This window comes from Giraffa tippelskirchi, chromosome 7, assembly GCF_054371585.1.
Source record: "Giraffa tippelskirchi isolate mGirTip1 chromosome 7, T2T-mGirTip1v1.2.pri, whole genome shotgun sequence".
NCBI lineage: Eukaryota > Metazoa > Chordata > Mammalia > Artiodactyla > Giraffidae > Giraffa > Giraffa tippelskirchi.
Window position 1 is genome coordinate 92,033,966 of NC_137281.1, and position 21,566 is coordinate 92,055,531.

The 21,566-nt window shown below is 43.5% G+C and overlaps 1 protein-coding gene across 1 annotated transcript in view; it reads right to left on the bottom strand.

Annotated features, from left to right (window-relative positions):
* RYR3 (ryanodine receptor 3) overlaps positions 1-21,566 on the bottom strand; it is a 555,495-nt gene that overhangs the window by 194,017 nt on the left and 339,912 nt on the right. Inside the window, exons 20-27 of the mRNA XM_081507033.1 lie at positions 20,511-20,727; positions 15,135-15,239; positions 13,338-13,441; positions 11,783-11,866; positions 9,758-9,917; positions 8,280-8,427; positions 7,215-7,420; positions 6,456-6,630 (exon numbers count right to left, since the gene is read on the bottom strand). Of these exons, the coding sequence (XP_081363159.1) occupies positions 6,456-6,630; positions 7,215-7,420; positions 8,280-8,427; positions 9,758-9,917; positions 11,783-11,866; positions 13,338-13,441; positions 15,135-15,239; positions 20,511-20,727 (1,199 nt within the window). The remainder of the gene's footprint in view (positions 1-6,455; positions 6,631-7,214; positions 7,421-8,279; positions 8,428-9,757; positions 9,918-11,782; positions 11,867-13,337; positions 13,442-15,134; positions 15,240-20,510; positions 20,728-21,566) is intronic.

Consider the following 21,566-nt stretch of genomic DNA (forward strand, 5'->3'; position numbering starts at 1 on the left):
GCCCCAGATTTAAACAGCAGTCACGTCCTGGGGTAGAGGGCTGCCCTCATTACAGAGCAGAGCACAGGTGCTCTGGGGCAGAAGCCATCTCTACAGGGGCGAGCCGAACACTGCCTGAAAACAGGCTCCTCAGCAGCAGCAAAAGTCGGGTATGTCAAAGCAACGGGAGGGAGTGTCAGGGGCCTCCTGCGGGCTATGTGGGCACAGCGGGGCAACTCTGTACAGCGGCAGACAAGAAGCTAAATCCCAGGCTTGCATCAAAAAAGCGAAACCCCAGCAAGGACTGAGAGCAAAGTGACATCCTCAAAGGCACCAGCACTTTCTCCTGGGGATGAAGACTTTAAAACTGGATCAGCTCCCTCCACCTGGTAGAGAGGCTCCCGCTAAGGATCACTCTTTCTCCACAACTTCCTTACTTGAGGCATTACAACTTCATGCAACGCAGTAACTCTGCTTGATAGAGAGAAGGGAGGGACAATGATGATAAACCTAACCAGCTAATATTTATCAAGTACCTTCTAGGTGTCAGGCCCGGGGCTTAGCACTCTACTGATATATTATTGTGACTGTCTTACAGTGAGGAAACTGAGGCCTAACAAATCGAGTAACTTGCTCAAAGGACTGTCTCCCGGAGCGTATGCAGGGCCAGCACGTGAACAAGACTGCCAGAGGAGCCGTCCAGAGTGAGCAGTGGGGACTGAGGCCCGGATGCCTGCTTTCTAACTCTCATTTCCAGTGACTGACTTTGTGATGAACTCTTCCTTCACTTTTCGGATGATTTTCCTAAGTGTCATATAGTTGACTAGTTTGCCTCTAGGTCAGGCAGCTGGAGATCTTCGACCACAAAGCGCTCCAGCCCCCAGGAGGAGAAGGGCCGCCTGTCACAAGTGGCCACATGGCTCCCTGGAGTTGGTTTGGTCTTATCTGGATGGACAGATCCACTTGGTAGGGCCACGTGGCATCACTATGAACAATGTCACCTATACACAAGGATTCACACTTTGTATACAACTCAACTATAACCCCCAGCTCAAATGAGACAGGAGATGTAACAAGATGGAAAAATAGAGGTGAAAAACAATACTCCATCCCAACATGCAGACTAGTAGATACAATTACGCTGACATCATTGAAGAGGTCTGAGGAGGAAATTTGCAAATGGCATTATTTGGAACCTAGATGTACATAAAATCCCTATTTGAGGAAAGGAATGTCACGAACATATTCATTTAAACGCTGCAGAGGACCCCAGGTTCTGATAAACTTTGTATCACAAGGCCTCATAGGGTTGTGTGATTAGGAAGAGGGACCCCCAGGAGGTCATCTTTTTATAATTAAGAAGCTTGGAGAGAAACCGGTTCTTTAGACCACCCCAACCATGGATCCTTTTTAAAATCCATGTCAAACTGAAGAAAATTTACTAAGAGCCAATCACTCCCCAATAATAGAAAAACTGAGATCATTGGGAGAAGTGGTGAGACGGTTCCCAGACCATTCCTGGGGTGTTTCTCAGAGTCTCCATCTAGCAGTTTCGGTTTTATCCATTAATTTTAATTTTCTAAGCCTCACAAAGATGGAGTTCAGGGACAGCACTGAGATGGTTGCAAGCTTCGCAGAAAACACAGGGACAAGAGGCTGCGTTCCCCGCCACAGCCACTTTCTGAAGCATAGCACCCACTTGGGGAGAGAATGATGGGGGTCTCTGGGTGCCAGCGTGATTGTGCTCAGACGACAGTGACTCTGCCCGCAAGAAAGTTTCATCTGCTGCCTGTGGAAGGGCTGCTGGTAGAGCCAGAGCTGGGGGATCTGTGAAGCCCTGACAGGCCGATAGAGGAAGAGCTTGGGCGGCTGTCCCTGCAGGCGCTGAAGCTGTAGCAAAGCAGGGTGTGCCCGGGGGGTGTCTGGCAGCAGCAGCAAGGGAGACCAGCTCTAAATTAAACTCTTTCAGACATCATGTTCTGAGGTCCAGAATGATGTTCAGAATTTTATCTTCGTTTCCTTTAAATGGGATCAAAGGGAAGACTAATAGCAAAGGTTTCTCCGTGAGAGCTTCTGAGCTTCCAGATGCCTTTCGGTGACAACATTGAGAGCTGTGAGGGTGCAGGCCAGAGAACAATGATTAGGAAAACGAAGCTGATAAGAGTATGTCATCTGTGATGCAGATGAGGATGGGGATGACAGCTTATAAATCACCCAGAGGAAAAAAAATCAGCCATGAATTGTAGTGCCTGCTCCCATTCCTTCCCCCAAAGGACTAAAAAAACTTACCCCAGTGGGGTAAATGGCCTGAATCAAGGCTGGGATGTTGGCCACCAGAACACACATACAAACAGGGGATTTTGCTTTCTGAGGGGCTGTAATGCACACAATGTTTTATATTCAACAGATGGTTTTCCTAACAGCTCAAGGCAAGAATTGCTGCCTCTTTCCCCTCTATGCGGAGATGCTCTATGGTTATTCTAAGCCTCTGGGTTATTGTCGTCAAAGAATTGCATGCAGACTCCCTTTAAATTGCCCTTCCTCTGACTCCTGAGCCATCACAGACTGAAAAGGCCTCCCAATTATCTTCTCTCCATGTTATTAAAGTGCAGTGCAATGCTACAGTACAATGTGTTAACATAATACAGTACAATTCTATTATAAAACAGAGTCCTAATAATAGACTTTGTTATTCTGAAGGTCAAATCATGTCTTTCTATACAAAGGGTCGTGAGGCATCTCTTTCATCACAGCACAGAGGATCTCTAAAAGCAGAGTTCTCCTAAAGCATCCCCTTTCTTTATAGCATTCTTCTGCTCAAACCCTAGGACAGCCCCCCATGTCATAGAGAGTGGAGTCTAAGAAGAGTGGGCCCATATTAGACAATACAGTTTCCTGAATAAAAAGACCAAATCTTGGTATTCAAGGCTATAATCTGTAACTTCTCATTCTTTCCAGCTTTGTCTTCTATAAATTCCATACACAATTGTCCTCATGTCATCACTCTTTTCTGCAGTTTCCTGATTCATCTCTCTTACTCTACCTACCTCCGAGAAGACGACCCTTCTTAGAGGTAAAAAGCTCATCTGTTGTTGCTGAAACAGCTCATATTTAACTTTCAGTTGCAATTCCAGTCTTCTAGAATTTTCATCCTGTATTGGTCAACTGGCATTTCTAACTTATCGCTTCGTATTGGTAGTTACCTTTTTGTATTTTCATTTATTTTTTGAACTAGAAAATTAACTCCTTCATTTTGCTACTATTTACATTTGTGTATACTTTAGACCACTGCTTCTCAGACTTCAAAGTGTATGGGAGCTGTCAGAGTATCTTGTCTGAATGCAGTTTCTGAATCAGTAGGACTAGCGTGGGGTCTGAGACCCTGCATTTATAACAAGCAGATCAGACTTTTGAGTATCAAGGCTTTAGACCTCACGGAGTTCTTAGAACTCTGCACACAGACAAGATCTTTTTCTCTTCCTTATGTTGAGCCAAAGTCTTATAGACAAGTAAGCTCCCTGAGTCCACAGTGTCACTGGACTTTGGAGTCTGCCTACTCCAGGAAGCTTCTTTCCGTGGGGATGAGCCTAAATTATCTAGTTCTTTGTTTTTCTCCAGCCTCATTGAAGATAGCCTCAGATTTGCAGATGATACCAGTCTAATGGCAGAAAGTGAAGAGGAACTAAAGAGCCTCTTAATGACAGTGAAAGAGGAGAGTAAAAAAACTGGCTCAACATTAAAAAAATTAAAATCAGCATCTGGTCCCTTCATGGTAAATAGAAGGGGAAAAAGTGGAAGCAGTGACAGATTTTATTTTCTTGGGCTCCAAAATCACTGCAAACGGTGACTGCAACCATGGAATTAAAAGACACTTGCTTCTTGAAAGGAAAGCTATGACAAACCTAGACAGCATATTAAAAAGCAGAGACATCCCTTTGATGAATCTAAAAAGATCCAAATAGTCAAAGCTATGGTTTTTCCATTAGTCATGTACAGATGTGTGAGTTGGACCATAAAGAAGGCTGAGTGCCTAAGAATTGATGCTTTCGAATTGTAGTGCTGGAGAAGACTCTTGAGAGTCCCTTGGACTGCAAGGAGATCAAAGCAGTCAGTCATAAAAGAAATCAACCCTGGCTATTCACTGGAAGGACTGATGCTGAAGCTGGAGCTCCAATACTTTGGCCACCTGATGTAAAGAGCTGATTCATTGGAAAAGACTCTGATGCTGGGAAAGATTGAGGCAGGAGAGGGGACGACAGAGGATGAGATAGTTGGATGGTATCACTGATTCAATGGACATGAGTTTGAGCAAACTCTGGGAGATAGTGGAAGAGAGAGGAGTCTGGCGTGCAACAGTCCATGAGGTCGAAAAGAGTTGGACACGACTTAGTGACTCAATAACAACAACAACATGAAGAGCGCACTGCCTGTGCTGGGTACTTGGTGAATATCTGTTTCCAAAGAGCAATGACAGACGATGGCTCGTCTCCAATGCCCTCATGTCATCAACATGGTTCCCCCCTCTTTGCTTTGGAACCAGTACATAGGCCATTCTTTCTGCTAGTAACTTCTTTCCCAGTTGTTTCCAAAAATATATTCTTTAAAACTCGATTTTAAACCTTTTTAGAAGGCATTAAAACATGACCCCATATTGCTTCAGTCATCCTGTCTTTCTAAGAAAATACACTGACTTGCAGCTTTTCGATTATCCCAAATAAATGGTTTTTAGAAAAATCTTTAAAGCTCTTTTAAGGTCCAGTTGATATGCATGTTGCAGATAATAGGTGTCTGTACCAAGTGTGAAAATGATTTATAAAGCTAACACACATTGTAAATAAAGAATATTTTATATGTATTAAAAATATGCATGCACGCTAATTTGCTTCCGTTGTGTCCGACGCTTTGCAACCCTATGGTCCATAGCCAGCCAGGCTCCTCTGTCCATGGAGTTCTCCAGGCAAGAATACTGGAATTGGGTTGCCATGCCCTACTCCAGGGGATCTTCCCAACCCAGGAATCGAACCTGTGTCTCTTATGTTTCCTGCACTCACAGGTGGTTTCTTTACCACTAGCACCACCTGGGAAGCCCCAATTATATGCTCATTTATTTCTGCTGTTCTTGCCTTTGCAGTTTTATCTTTTTTAACATTTGATGCAGGGAGAGGAGACTGTGTCTTTTTGCAAAGTGCCAGAAACTTAGAGCTACCCGGAACCCTAATCATTTACAGATGGGGAAAGGAGGCCAAAGAGGTTAAATAAAGTCAACCCGAGATGTCACAGGAGGGGAAGGACAGAGGCAGGACTGGAACCCAGTTCTTCTGCCCTGGAGCAGCCTCTTTTCCTCTCAGCCTCCCTGCCTCCTCCTCCCTCTATTGCAGCAGCAGAGAGTGGCACAGCACCAAGAAGAGCAGTGTGATCACAGTGGGTATTAAGTCACTGCCATATAATATTACATCTGAGGAGGATGTTGGCATTTACATGGTCTATCATCCTATTTTCTGGTACAGATGAAGGAGGCAAAGCCCAGAGGAGTCAAGCCAAGCCTTTTTGGGAGCCCACAGCTTGTTAGGAGCAAGCCAGCTGACTCACAGTCCAGAGTTCCTACTCCTGGTGCCACCAGCCTTGTGTACATAAGGGAGTTCTGTAGACAAGAAATAAGAAGCACCCATTGCCCCTTTGTGTAGCTGGAAGCATCAACCTGACTGTAGTCTATCCCCGGCCATTAACAAGTGCAACTGTGCTTGGGTTTCACAGCATGTTTGAGTTTCAGAATAAATTCTATTTCATTCAAGGAACAGCTAAGTCAACTTCCATGTTTCAGTGATTCTCATCAAAACATTAAGTTCAATCATACCAACATTCACAATGACAATTCAAATCAGAATAAAAGGATAATTCTAATTCACTGACTTTTCTCTCTTGCCAGGGATATCAGTGCACATGCAATTAGCACTTCCTTTGTGATCCTGAGAAACCTGGGAACATTACCATGCTAAGACACAAGGCAGGAAATTAGAGGCAAGTGTCTTGGTCATTCTATGCCTATATCTGGTTCAGATGGTAAAGAGTTTCTGCAATGCAGGAAACCGGGGTTCAATCCCTGGGTCGGGAATATCCCCTGGAAAAGGAAGTGGCAACCCACTCCAATATTCTTGCCTGGAGAACCCCATGGACAGAGGAGCCTGGTGGGATACAGTCCATGGGGTTGCAGAGTTGGACACAACTGAGCAACTAACACTTTCCTTGGTCAATCTCTCTGGAAGTTCAGACTTACATTTATGCTGCATATATCAACTATCTCTATTATTTGTCTTGATTCTTCAAAAATGATAGTATAAGAGCTTGTCTTCACCCCAGAGCTTTAGATCTGCAAAAGTCACTGTGCCATGAATGAGGAGGCAGAAGATCTCACCTGCTCCCTGGAGTTCCCTTCATCTTGTGGACATGGAAAGGGGTGGGGAGACTGGTGGATTTACCATTGTCAATCTCGTAGTCAGCGAAGGCAAGTTCAGAGCCTTTGTTGGTGATCAGTAGCTCCCCATTCAGTGTGAAGATCATTGAAGCATCATCCAGGTTAATCATACATCCAACCACATCTCCTGGCTGCCAGGTCCGTCCGAAATACCCACTCCCTTGATGCCAACGCTGGCCCTAGAAAACAAGAGCCCAAGGATTAGAGAAATGGAGGTCCTAGAGGGCCCTGTGCCGCTGGAGAAGTGACCCCATGAGTAATTTCTCCTAATTGGCAGTGGTGCCTGGTTTCCGCAAGATACTTCCCTTTCTACAAGGACAATGCTCAGGGAGAAGTGGTTTATCTACAGATGTGGGAAACCAAGGTATACAAGGCTCATCAGAAAAGGTGGCCCAAGTCTCCCAATACCTAGTCAGCTATGTAAATGAGCTGGACTCCCTCTAAGACAAAGTGGTAAGATTGCCCCACATGCTTGACTGCATGGTGTTCTGCAAGCTTCCCCTGCAGAGGGGGCTGTGGGTTCAGGGGCAAGGCAGATACGGAAGTGATTACAGAAAGGACTAGAGTGTGCAAGCTCTCTCCTTTGCCCTAGAGCAAAGGGACAAACATTAGGTGATGAGTGTACTATGGTCTAAATTAGTCCATGTGGTGGCTCCTTCCTTTTGAAGACAGAGGTCCAGATACTCAGCACTTCTCACTTCTGGAGAAATGTTTGGAGCAGAAAAACCTGGACTGAGGAGTGGTGAACACCAGCCAGACTCACCCTGCTGCCTTCAAACACGAAGGCTTGGTCATCCGCCCCCAGCTCAATGTCGGGTCGGCAGCCTGGCCGGGCCCAGCCAACACGCATGTCGCCTCCGGTCACCACCTCAAACTCGAAATACCACTTTCCAGATCTCACGGCATAAGAGCGCTCTACCCGGAAAAAGCGGATCTTGTCTATGCTGACTTTCTCCACAGCTGGGTCAGCTATCAAGGAGGAAAGGGAGGAGAGGTTGCCAGAGGGGGAGAGAGAACACAGGCTTTTAATATTTAGGGAGGACTCCTTGAAGGATGTTCAACAACAAAGGCTGATGGCAGATCTCCTGCTAGTCAATAGAACATTATGTTCCTAAAAGAATCATCGCCATCATCACTGTGTCATAAAAACACAGACTGCCATTTACTGTGTGAGTGCTCTGCAGTAGAAACTAAATCTCAGTGTTTCCTCCCAATAATCCTATGAAATCAGTGTGATTGTCATCATTTTATCAATGAAGAAACAGGCTCAGAGAGGTTCACTTGTTCAAGGTCATAGAGCCAATAAACCTCTGAACCGAGGTCTGTCTTACTCCAAATCCATCCCCCTAACCACTTTTTACTGCCCCACATGCCTGTGGTATCCCTTGGGGTATGAGGTGGCAGTGACATGCTACATACTCATAAGGTGGTGATTTTAATCAGTGATAGAATTCAGTTGAGAGATGACATTACCTGCCCCAAAGTGAGATGATATTCATGTTTGGAAAATAAGAGAAATAATGGTTAACTTGGTTTTGGGACCAAATATCCTGAAAAGCTCAGATATGCTGGAGGATAACTTATTCCCTGTGGGGCTGGGTCATAGATGTGCTCATTACAGAAATATCTGTCAATGGAACACAGCTCTATGATCAACATGGTTCCCCCTCCACCCCCCTACTTCCTAAAATTCACCATTGTTTTTAATGTTCTTTAGCACCAACAGTATTTCTAACAGTGCAAGTTAGATCTATTGAACATCAGTATTCCTCCAGAAGAAGACATGTTTAGCAAACTGGAGCCAGAATGAACAATCTGCACTCATTACCTAGCTCTTGGTCTGATGGCTCAATGTTATAGCCATAACCAACAAATGTCCGGACAGCTTCACGAAGGCTGTCCCTGTTTGACTTCTTGGTACGCTCATCCAGCAATGAATATGGCACCAAACGTGGATTTCTTTTGTTCTTTAAATCCTACATGAAGCCAGAGAAAAGAGGATCTGAGAAAATGCATTTCATCTGTACAAAGCTTGTCCCACTCACATACTCCCAGCAACAGTCCTGGTTTCCTCATGTGAATCTGCCAGCTCTTCTCCCAGTGCCTTGATATTTACCAATGAACATATTTGCCACTTCAGGATTAAATGAGTATAAATGGAAAATTTGTATTAACATTCAAAGCCAGCAGTAAAAATCACATTTTAATAATGCCAGCCTGTGAATAAAATGAAGTGTCATGAAATTAGTTAGAATCCTCCATTCCCAAGGCAAGGCAGATGGGGGTTTGCGTAACTATTCTCCTATGAAAGATCACGCATGATTTAAACTGTTACAGCCTCTTCACAACAGATTCTTCACAGAGAGGCATCTCTGCTCACAGAGAAACGTTTGAAAAGGTGGCAGAGTCACGGTGGGGCTGTTGCACTGTAATAGCACATGTTTGTATGAGAGTCCTTCTCTGGTCCTTAGTGGGGACTGAGAAGACACAATGACAATGGCAGTCATAAGTCATCATAATCTGACATGCTGTTTTGAATCCCCCACTCTCTTCCCTGCCACGGTTTTCTAGTTGTCATCTTCTTGGTTCCAGACATGTGCAGGCTGAGAGGCTCAGGAATGAATGAGCACGTGTGCTCACAGCTGTCTGTGAACTTCTCGGATCCTGAGCCTTACTGAGATGGAGTTATTTCAGAGTGAGAGGTGCGCCAGGTGGTTTAGGGCTGAATCATGGTTCTAAACTCCACCTGGCTTCTTGCTGGTCTCTCATGCTGCCTTTGGATGAGCCAAGAACTCTGCCTGGGAATTCTGGCCCCATGGACTGAAGTAAGAGGACACAGGCTTATCGTTGGGCTGGTCTGCCCCTCTCATGGGCTAGTTTCCCCTTCAGTGGTACATATTTGGGACCACTCCAAAAATAGTGCTGAGCTGTGATGTTGATTCGTGTGAGCCTTACCTCAGCCTTGGAGAGTGTGTGAAAGCTCAGCTTTCCAAGGGACAAGCAGCAAGACAGGGAATAAGAGAAGATGCAGCCAGAGGCCATATACACAAGGCAACCTGATCACAAGTGTATCGGACTAACAAACGAAACGTAAGCCTATGCACTGCTGGAGTTAATGTCAACGTGACCATCATGAATTCCATTCAGCCCCATGATTCTATTAATAATGAATGTGCTGAGGGATGAGCAACAGAGTGAAGAAGCAACCTCCATCTTCCAATCTAATACCCACCAAAGCAAAATGCCTTTTTGATGGATGATCACATCTCCTGGCTTCTCCAACAGGCCTGACCCAGCACCTCTCACCTGTTGAATGCCATAGGTCCATCCTTGTTTTATTCTGTCTTTTGCCCAGACATTGTGTGCATTTTCTGCAAGCTTATCCACTAAAATTTCTTGAGGAGGTAACAGCTTCACGTCAGACAAATCCAAAGGGGCTGGCTTATAGCCATTGGACATCATGTAGCTACAAGTAAATGCAAAATATACATTTTGAACAGAACTGTAAATCTCCCCCATTTCAGATTTTTGACCAATAGCACCGGGTCAGAACACTAGAAAGATAAGGCTACAGTCACAGGTTCTAAGTGTTTCCCAGATGGCTCAGTGGTAAAGAATCCGCCTGCAATGAAGGAGATACGGGTTTAGTCCCTGGGTCAGGAAGATCACCTGGAGGAGGAAATGGCAACCCACTCCAGTATTCTTACCTGGAGAATCCTGTGGACAGAGGAACTTGGCGGGCTACAGTCCATGGGATCACAAAGAGTTGGACACGACCGAGCAACTGAGCATGCAAGCACAGGTTCTCCCCTTGGCAGAATGGATAGCTCAGTTTGATTTCAAGTCTTTAGATGCAGCCCTTAATTCATCATCTATTTTTTGCCGATGTTTGTTACAGATGAGAGGTGACTAGTGGAGAGAATGGATGGTCTGTGCAAACCCATCCTTACTTCTCAGAAGACTACTCTGTGCCCTGCAAACCATGGGCACACTCGGTGTTATTCAGCATCACCCAAAGCTCCTTTGCCTCACTTCACAAACACAAAGGTTATGACACACTGGGCAGGGACGTGACCTTGAGCCAAATGGTTTCTTATAAAGCAGCAGAGTATGATTGCTCAGCTTTAGAAAACTAAACCTTCACTTTGAGAATTAAAAAAAAAATCATAGCATTAGAGAGTTTGTGAACTTGAAATGACCTTCATGGTTTGCTGTCCAGTCCAGGAACCACAGCCACAGTTGTCTGTAATTCGCTAGATAATGTGAGGATGGGAAAAGCTCAGCAGGAGCCCAGGTAGATGCATTGTGTGAACGGAGAGAAGCAGGGGTCCATGTGGAGTGACTCGCAGGAGAGCAACTGACCATAGTCATGGGGGAATGTGAGTCCAGAGGCACTCACGACCCCAAGGCCACCGACTGCTCAGATCAGGGCCAGAACCTAAATGTGATGATTTGCAGACCGGTGCAAAGAACCTCAGAGCAGTAGGCGATGCAAGGTCTACTGTAGGCATGATACTGTCCCTCATCCACCTTCTAGGGATGCCTGACCTTGGGCAGGGTCACCATGTGCTGATCACTGAGCACTGAACCCAGCCACCCCTCCAGCTGCTGCCTCTCACACACGTGGCTCTTGGCACCAGGAGCTGCTTCTGAGAGTGGAGCTTGGCAGCCTGGAGGTTTCACAGGGAGGAAGGGGAAGATAAGCATTCCGCTGGAGCTGGCAGTGCCGCGGCTCTTAAGTCATGACAACACTTGGGTGTGAATGTGTGTGCCCCCAAGGCTGGCACACGTGTGAGTGAGCAAGCAAGCCAGCGGATGTGCCAGCAAGCCCGTATCTAAGAGTGTGAGAACACATGATGAGTGAATGTATGGATGAGAGGGAGAGAAGGACACATGCAGATTTAGGGGCCAAATTAAATCTTGGCAGAGAGGCCCATTTCTACAAGATTTACAAGGCTGGCCCAGTGCCAGAGGAGGGAATCTTTACTGTGGCTACCGACCACATTCAAGTTCTCGTGCCAACTGCTATTCTTATAGACCATGACAGCTTATCCTTCTGAGTGCCGCATCTTCTGGCTCAAAACTAACAATAGTAGATAGTAGTGTGGGTTCAGGCAGAAGGCGTAAAAAGAGAGGAAGCCTGGAAACCCTGTACTTCAGCCAGTTTCTGCTTGGGGTTTGAGTGCAGTCTAGGCACCTGAAGGAACTCTCTGACCTGGTGCTGGAAGTATCTGGGGCGGTTCCCTGCCTCTGTGTGTGGACCTCCTGTCCTCCCAGTTTAAACATTAAGACTGAAGCATTAAAGTTCCCAACTATTAAAAGATCACCTACTTTTTGGGCAATTTGACCTTCTTGACATCATCCTCAGCAGCTGGGTTAACATGAGCGATGTGGCACCCCAGGGCCAGGAGAGTTCTGTGATGCAGTGGACAGAGAAAACAAAGGTCAGCGGCAAGGTGGAAGGACAGTGAGAGCCCCAACCTCCATCAGAAGTGATAAAAACAGACTATATTCATTCATTTAGACCAGAGGTGAGATAGGAAATGTTGTAGGCTTTGTGGTCATTAGGCCTCTGTTACAGTTACTCACCTCTGCCACTGCAGAGGGAAGACAGTCATAGACAATATGTAAGACAATATGACGAGTCTGGCTTTGTTACAATAAACATTTTTTTTTTTTAAACCAAAATAGGTGGCTGGTCAGATAAGCTTGTGGATCTTAGTTTGCCAACTCCCGAATGCATAGCATAAGAATGCAACAAAAAGTTTGTTTATTCTGGGAGACCTTTTCTAGTTTATGAATCTGCATTACGATTGTATCCTGATTCTCCGATTCCAAAGGACTGATGGGACCCTAATAGCAAACCCAGAAGTCAGCAAGCATTTCTTGGGTGCTCCCTGTACACAGTGCCTTGAGCTGTGCTGGACATCATGAGGTACCAAAGCCCCATCCTTGGGGAGGGTCGCTGTGATGGAAGACATTACACATGGGTTCCTGTGGGACAAGGCACCTGACAGAGAATCACTACGCCAGCAACCCTGAAGTTAAAAAGTTCTCTAATGACAAGGAGTGAACAGAGAAATACTAGGCAGAGAGCACAAGTAACAAGTACAAAGGGAATTCAAGAAGGGAGACAAAAACTTGGGCTAAAAAAAATAATGAAGATTTGAATCAATGTTTAAACTATGGGTGGGAGCATAGAGAAGCTAAAAGTTATTTCTAAGTTGAATGTTAGTTAATTAAACTATGTTTTCCCATTGATTTTTAGAAATGCTGAAATCCTTTTTTTTTTTTAATATTCAGCATCTCGTTTAACCATTACAATTATGAAGAGATAAGAACTGTTACTATCCTCATTTTGTAGGTGAGAGAATAGACTTAGGTTAAGTTGTCCAATTTCAATATGACCTAGAACCTACTATGTATCTTATCTTCTTTTGTTAATGATACATGAACTCAAAGAGGCAATTCCCCTGGAGAAGGAAAAGGCAGCTCACTACAGTATTCTTGCCTGGGAAATCCCATGGACAGAGGAGCATGGCGGCTATGGTCCATGGGATCCCAGAGCTGGACATGACTTACCAACTAAGTAACAAAAGAGGCAATCAGTCTTTTGCAAGTTTCTCTTCCTTTTTTCTGCCTACATTTTCCTTGTCCCTGGCAAATAGCAAATGGTCTCTAAAGAACTATATATGCTAAATAATAACAGTGGATGTATTATTCACTATGCTAAACCCTTTCGTGGAATGAATAATCCCCATTCCTGCTAATCTGTCAGAATGCATCATGTTTTTGAGGCAAGAGACAACAGGTTTGTAGTTTAGTTATAAGGCATTAAATCATCTACTCACTGTTGAATCCAAATTCAATTCAATTCAACACTCACTTTAAGGTTTCGGTTGACATTTGCAGGTTATAATTCTTCTCAGTTTCGGGCAGCTTTGAAAACTCAACAAGGCAGGGGTGTTGTCTTTTATTGTCATCTCGTATCTAGGTGGCAACATAAGAAAGAATATAATTTTAAGTTTCACAACTGGCACTGCCTGGGGAAACAGAAAAGGACACACTTTGAAACATGGCCCAGGCAATTCGCATCAGGCAAAGCAATGACAGCTTTTGGTGATAGACAAACAGATGATCTTCTCTCTAGTAAGTGACACATGCAGTTCCTGGGCTGCTGGTGGCCTGTGTTCTGTGCACTGCTTCTAGTCAAGTGTCGGCCTTCAGAACATACTTTCCCAGAGAAGCAATTTTATTCATGGCAACCATGCTCCTGCCTGTCCCAAATTCATGGAACCCTGGTGCCACTGCAGGGTAGCATTCTTCAGAACATAAAGGACTACACACTCTGGACCGGCACTGTCTGATGGAAACACAGAATCAGCCACCAATGGGAACTATGTTTATAACTTCAAATTTCCTAGTAACCACATGAGAAAAGCAAAACAACAGAGATCCTCCCAAAACCAAACCAAAACAAAAAACCCCAAACAAAACAAAACAGAACAAAACATCCCCTAAAAGCAAAAGCCAAAACCAGGTGAAACTAATTTTAATAATGTATTTTACTTAACCCAATACACTCAAAACCTTACCATTTTAACAAATAATTAAGAGGTTATTTTTGAGCTATTTTATATTGGCTTTTCATAGAAAGCCTTAAAAAGCCACCAAGTACTTTCTATTTATAGCGCATGTCAATTCAGGCTAGTCACATTTTAAGTGCTTAGTAGCCACACGTGGCCCACAGCTATTGTACTGAATAGTGCAGATCCAGACATTAACTCACTCATTTCATTCATTCATTTATTTCACAAACACTTGCTGAATGTATACTAGGTGGTGGGCTGTGGGCTAGACCTTAGGAGTTCAGTGGTGAGCTGGGATAGGATACAGTCTTATGAGCAGTAATACAATCATCGAAGAAGTAAGTGTTTAACTGCAGCTGTGATTCATTCTCAAAAGAGAAATCTGTGGCTTTACAAGAGCATATAGCAGAGAGGGGGTCACATATAGAGAGAATATTTATGAGCTATATCAATATATAAGTGCTGGGGTGCAGGGACCCTTTCAGTAACTAAGCTGGACGGTACATAATTTGAGAGTGTCAGGGTCATAGGAAGCTGTAGAATTATTGATCCTTCTGCCTTCGGACGTGACCTTACACAAATCACAGAAGAAAGTCCATTACATTGTCTTTGAACAAGGTTCTCTAGTGAAAGAGATTTCTTAACCTCCTCCGAGTGTCCATGAATCTTAGTGATACATCTGAAAACCACAATAAACAAATTCTGATTCACAACAATGAATCAGCCTCTTTTCACCAACCATGCAGAGAGGACAGCTTTTTCTGAAGAGAAATAAGATGTGAGGGCTCTCAAGGAGGAGCTGAGGGATGACCACACTCAATGTTCCCTGAAGAAAGCATCCAGCATTTGGGAGTAAGAAGGAGACCAACCCCTGGGTTGGCCTGTGCAGAGCCAAGTCTCCCTGGCACACCAGACCACAGTTCAACAAACTTCTGACGAAGGCTGCTGGACACAGCAAGACCTGGATGGGACTCAGTAAGAAGTAGGTTTGGGCTCATGAGGTTCTTGTTTTTTATCATTTGAGTCTTTGAAGAACTCTTCCAGGTAAAAGGCAACCCAATTCTCCACTCTAGCCAGGCTACTCAAACACATACCTTGCCAAAAGTCCAGCCAAGTTCTATTTTATTCATTCCCCAAAGCTCGTGGATGTTTTCAGCCAGCCTGTCTCGGATTTTCTCTAGATGAGGTGGTAAAACAATCTAAAGGAAACAACAAATGAGAATTCAGAACTATGAGAATCAATTTTATTAAAATCTTATCATTAAATCTAGGCATATCAGATACCCCAGTTGAATTCACTACAAGCCACTAAAGGAAATTAACCCTGAATATTCATTGCAAGGACTGATGTTGAAGCTGAAGTTCCAATACTTTGGCCACTTGATGAGAAGAGCCAACTCATTGGAAAAGACCTGGGAAAGATTGAAGGCAAGAGAAGAAGGGGGTGACAGAGGATGAGATGGTTGTATGGCATCCCCGGCTCAGTGGACATGAGTTTGAGCAGAGACTGGGAGATGGTGAAGGTCAGAGAAGCCTGGCGTGCTGCAGTTCATGGGGTCAGAGAGTTGGACACGACTTAGCAATTGAACAACAACATGTCACTCAAGAGGGGCTGTTTCTAGAGACTCCTTCCTCTCTTGGCTTCCTCTGAACCATCTCTCCCTTTCCATCTCTCCCTATGCTCTCTTCTTGAGAGATCTCATCCATCTGCAGGTGGTCACGCCTGACCATACAGCCTCCATTCATGGTCTCTCTTGCAGTTCAGATCCACTATTCCAACTGTCTGCAGGATTTTTCCACCAGTGTGAACTCAGTATGCTATTCAAAGCAGAATTCATTATTTTTTCTTTAAAATCTTTTTCTTATTTTTAGCTTCTCTTTCTTGTTGAATGAATGTGTCCACAATTGCCTTAAACCTGAAAGTCATCTTAGTGCTTCTGTCTTGGCATTATACTCCCTTTCACCCCCCTACCAACCACACCTAATCAGTCACAAAATCCAACATGCTTATTTCCTAAACATCTTTCTGAAGGTTCTCCTCCCTCCTTCATATCACTCAACCTTGTTATTTTCTACCTGGAACATTACAAGAACATTCATAATTGGTCTCCCCAACTCCCAGCAATCTATTTTTCACACTGTAACCAGAGTGATGAGCTGACAATAATACAACCACATCAAAACACTCTCCTCTTGAGCATCCCCAAGTACCACTTGACTCTCCTAAGACACAGACTAGATGTATTAACCAAGAATATAGTGCCATTCTTCAGTCCTCTCATCACAGTCCTCCCAAACACATCCTTTCCAAATCTCCTGAAACTCTCCCCAAAGGTCACACTGTCTCACAGTTCTATGCCCTTATATATGCAACCTTTATTCTTATTAGTACTCCACATAATATGTATACTCTCCCTGCCCTCATGCCATATGACAAATGACAAAGACTCTCTCCTTGGCGCAATCTCTAGATGGGTGCTTCCAAGCTATTTTTGTCTAGGCTCAATCCTTGGGCTTTTACTTGAGGATTCCAGCTTTATCAAGAATCTTGCTAATTCAGTTTACTGACAACCCACTCCCTTGATATCTGATCACCTCCATGTCTGATCAAATTTATTCAACCCCCATCCTCCCCCAAGTGATATCAGATCACTTAGACCTGCCTTCAGTGAGAATTCTGTTAGATCAGTTTAGTAAGAATCCATCCCAACCCCAATGTTCCACTTAGTACTTTTGCACCACTGACATGCCCACCCCCACCCCCACCCCCACCCCCACCCCCACCCTCACCCTGTTCCTTGGCTGTGAATCTCCACTTGTCTGTGTTGTATTCAGAACTGACCCCAGCTCTGTAAGGGAGTTCCCTTTCCTCTATTGCAAGAGCTTCTAAGTAAGATCTGTTTTTACCTCTTTAACTGTGGCCCAGCTCTGTTTTTTTTTTTAATTAATTTATTTATGTTAGTTGGGGGCTAATTACTTTACAATATTGTAGTGGTTTTTGCTCTAGTTTTAATACAAGTTCAGTTCAGTTGTTCAGTCGTGTCTGACTCTTTGTGACCCCATGGACTGCAGCATGCCAGGCTTCCCTATCCATCACCAACTCCCAGAGTTTGCTCAAACTCATGTCCATTGAGTCGGTGATGCCATCCAACCATCTCATCCTCTGTCGACCCCTTCTCCTCCCACCTTCAATCTTTCCCAGCATCAGGGTCTTTTCAAATGAGTCAATTCTTTGCACCAGGTGGCCAAAGTATTGGAGTTTCAGCTTCAGCATCAGTCTTTCCAATGAATATTCAGGACTGATTTCCTTTAGGATGGACTGATCCGATCTCCTTGCAGTCCAAGGGACTCTCAAGAGTCTTCTCCAACACCACGGTTCAAGAGCATCAATTCTTTGGCGCTCAGCTTTCTTTATAGACCAACTCTCACATCATTACATGACTACTGGAAAAGCCATAGCTTTGACTAGACAGACCTTTGTTGGCAAAGTAATGTCTCTGCTTTTTAATATGCTGTCTAGGTTGATCACAACTTTTCTTGCAAGGGGCAAGCGTCTTTTAATTTCATGGCTGCAGTCACCATCTGCAGTGATTTTGGAGCCCAAAAAATAAAGTCTGACACTGTTTCCACTGTTTCCTCATCTATTTGCTATGAAGTGATGGGAACAGATGCCATGATTTTAGTTTTCTGAATGTTGAGCTTTAAGCCAACTTTTTCACTTTCCTCTTTCACTTTCATCAAGAGGCTCTTTAGTTCTTCTTCACTTTGGCATAGGGTAGTGTCATCTGCATATATGAGGTTATTGATATTTCTCCCGAAAATCTTGATTCCAGCTTGTGCTTCATCCAGCCCAGCGTTTCTCATGATGTACTCTGCATAAAAGTTAAATAAGCAGGGTAACAATATACAGCCTTGATGTACTCCTTTTCCTATTTGGAACCAGTCTGTTCTTCCATGTCCAGTTCTAACTGCTGCTTCCTGACCTGCATACAGGTTTCTCAAGAGACAGGTCAGGTGGTCTGGTATTCCCATCTCTTGAAGAATTTTCCACAGTTTGTTGTGATCCACACAGTTAATGACTTTGGTGTAGTCAATGAAGCAGAAGTAGATTTTTTTTGGAACCCTCTTGCTTTTTCGATGATGCAACAGATATTGGCAATTTGATCTCTGGTTCTTCTTCCTTTTCTAAATCCAGCTTGAACATCTGGAAGTTCATGGTTCACATACTGTTGAAGCTTGGCTTGGAGAATTTTGAGCATTACTTTACTAGCGTGTGAGATGAGTTCAACTGTGGGGTAGTTTGAACATTCTTTGGCATTGCCTTTCTTTGGGATTGGAATGAAAAGTGACCTTTTCCAGTCCTGTGGCCACTGCTGAGTTGTCCAGATTTGCTGGCATATTGAGAGCAGCACTTTCATAGCATCCTCTTTGAGGATTTGAAATAGCTCAACTGGAATTCCATCACCTCCACTAGCTTTGTTTCTAGAGATGTTTCCTAAGGCCCACTTGACTTTGCATTCCAGGATGTCTGGCTCTATGTGAGGGATCACACCATCGTGATTATCTGGGTTGTAAGGATCCTTTTTGTATAGTTCTTCTGTGTATTCTTGTCACCTCTTCTTAACATCTTCTGCTTCTGTTAGGTCCATACCATTACTGTCCTTTATTGTGCCCATCTTTGCATGAAATGTTTCTCTAATTTTCTTGAAGAGATCTCTAGTCTTTCCTATTCCATTTTTTTCCTCTATTTCTTTGCATTGATCACTTAGGAAGGCTTTCTTATCTCTCCTTGCTATTCTTTGGAACTCTGCATTCAAATAGGTATATCTTTCCTATTCTCCTTTGCCTTTCGCTTCTCTTCTTTTCACAGGTATTTGTAAGGCTGATAGAGTTTTGCCAAGAAAATACACTGGTCACAGCAAACACCCTTTTCCAACAACACAAGAGAAGACTCTACACATGGACATCACCAAATGGTGAATACCAAAATCAAAGTGATTATATTCTTTGCAGCCAAAAATGGAGAAACTCTATACAGTCATCAAAAACAAGACCGGAAGCTGACTGTGGCTCAGATCGTGAACTCCTTATTGGCCAAATCAGACTTAAATTGAGGAAAGTAGGGAAAACCACTAGACCATTCAGGTATGACCTAAATCAAATTCCTTACAATTATACAGTGGAAGTGAGAAATAGATTCAAGGGATTAGATTTGACAGACAGAGTGCCTGAAGAACTATGTGACATTGCACAGGAGGCAGGGATCAACACCATCCCCATGAATGCAAAAAGGCTGTCTGAGGAGGCCTTACAAATAGCTGTGAAAAGAAGAGAAGCTAAAGGTTTTAATACAAATTCCCCCAATATTTATCCTTCTGTTTTTAGCTCAGTATCTTCCCCAGATACCTTCAGGGAAAGTCTCTCTATGTTTTCCCGGCACTTTGCTCCTCTCTCCACAGAGGTCACAAACTGGGGATTCAAGTCCGCTTTTCTCCCCCTCATTTTCTCTAATTGACTACTACTACTACAACAGCAATAAACAATTGTCACCCTTTTCATTTATTAGTTGGTAGGTCATAAGAAGTGGGAGAGTTCATATAAAAATTCAGATTTCTAATATCTCCTGACCAGTTGGAAGACTCTAACTTTGGCCTGACACTTTTACCTGGTGACTATAAGCTAGGGCTAAGAAATCGCCACCTGCTTTAGGAGGGCCTGCATCCTTGACCTGCTTCCCTTCCGTGTCACCTCCCTGGCTCTAGTATAATGATTATTAGCGTTTCCATTATTTACAAAAATCCCAATTATGTTTGAGGAGGGGAGCTCATGGAGAATTTTTTTTTTTTAGAAAAAGTATACCAAGTCAGTGATATACAAGGAGACTACAGAGAAAAGTAGCAATAAAATATTTAAGCTATGTATAAAAGGCACTATTTGACTTTCGACTAAAGACAGTCTTTTAAAAAACCGACTTATTATTGAAAAGTCAAAGTTAAGTGGCAAGATGTTTTGATAAGGAGCAAAATTGGGAAAACTATCAGCAAACAAATGACTACTGTATTTGGGTTTTACTGGTTAAATAAGATAATCTGTTTAAATTAAGTGCTCCTTAGTCAATCACAGCCTGAAAGTCAGACTTAAAAAAAATTACACATGTGCTTTTTTTTTTTTGCTTATCTCTTCAACCTGGTTGCGAATTCCCAGAGAATCTTGAGACATTTCTGCCTGTGTCTCACAGAGCCTGGTACAATGCCTGGTGTGTAGCAAGTGCTCAACTTTCTCATGGATTGCAAAATCCTTAGACTTCAATTGTCGCATATGGCGGAAATTTAAAGAATAATCGTTGTTCATATATCATAACAATGCTACAAAATGTACGGTAAGGATAGTTCAGTGGTGAAGAAGCAAGAAGGATTTAACCCTATTACATTATCTCCATGAGAGGCCTCCTGTTGGCAACTTGGACCTACCTGACTGGTATCTATGGGGCATGGGATGAAAGAGGCTTGGGAGAGGAACTGGGTGGTACCCAACAGATCTCGAACTCCTTCAGCATCACGTTTATACTCTTTGACAGGCTCCAATCTCATCTTTTCTTTTGGAAGTAAGGCTTCATAGCAAGGGGCATAGCCAGACGGAGGCAGGAACTTAAATTCTCCATGACGTCCACCCAGCAGGAAACGTACTCTGTGTTATTGGAGAGACCAGGAAGGGAGAGATTAACAAAATAATATGCCAGCCCAAATAAGTGAAAGTTAAAGATCAGCTTCCCCCATCCAAATTATTTTTTTGGGAAGGGAATGATGTCAGATTCATGACAGTAAACTCCCTAAAGTACACATCATAGGAAACACCCTAAATTGGAGATAAAGCCAAGTATCAGTTCATACTGCCCACAATTCTCAATTGACCATGTCAGCTAAGTTCTTAAAAATTAAGATACATTAAAAGTACTAGATTTTTTCTTTTTCTTAATTGGAGTATAATTGCTTTACCATGTTGTGTTAGTTTCTGCTGTATAATGAAGTGAATCAGCTATATGTATACATATATCCCCTTTCTCTTGGGCCTCCCTCCCACCCACTCCTATCCCACCCCTCTGGGTCATCACAGAGCACTAAAACAACCCAACCAAAAACTGGGCAGAAGATCTAAACGGACAGTTCTTCAAAGAAGACATGTAGATGGCCAAGAGGCACAAGAAAAGATGCTCAACATCACCAGTTACTAGAGAAGTACAAATCAAAACTACAATGAGGTATCACCTCACACTCATCAAAATAGCCATCATCAACAAAGTCTACAAACAATGAATGCTGGCGAGGGTGTGGAGAAAAGGGAACCCTCCCACACTGTTGGTGGGAATGTAAATTGATGCAGCCACTATGGAGAACAGTGTGGAGGCACTCAAAAAAGTAAAAATAGAAGTATCATACAACCCAGAAATCCCACTTCTGGGCATATATACCTTGAGGAAACCATAATTCAAAAAGACATACACTCAATGTTCACTGCAGCACTATTTA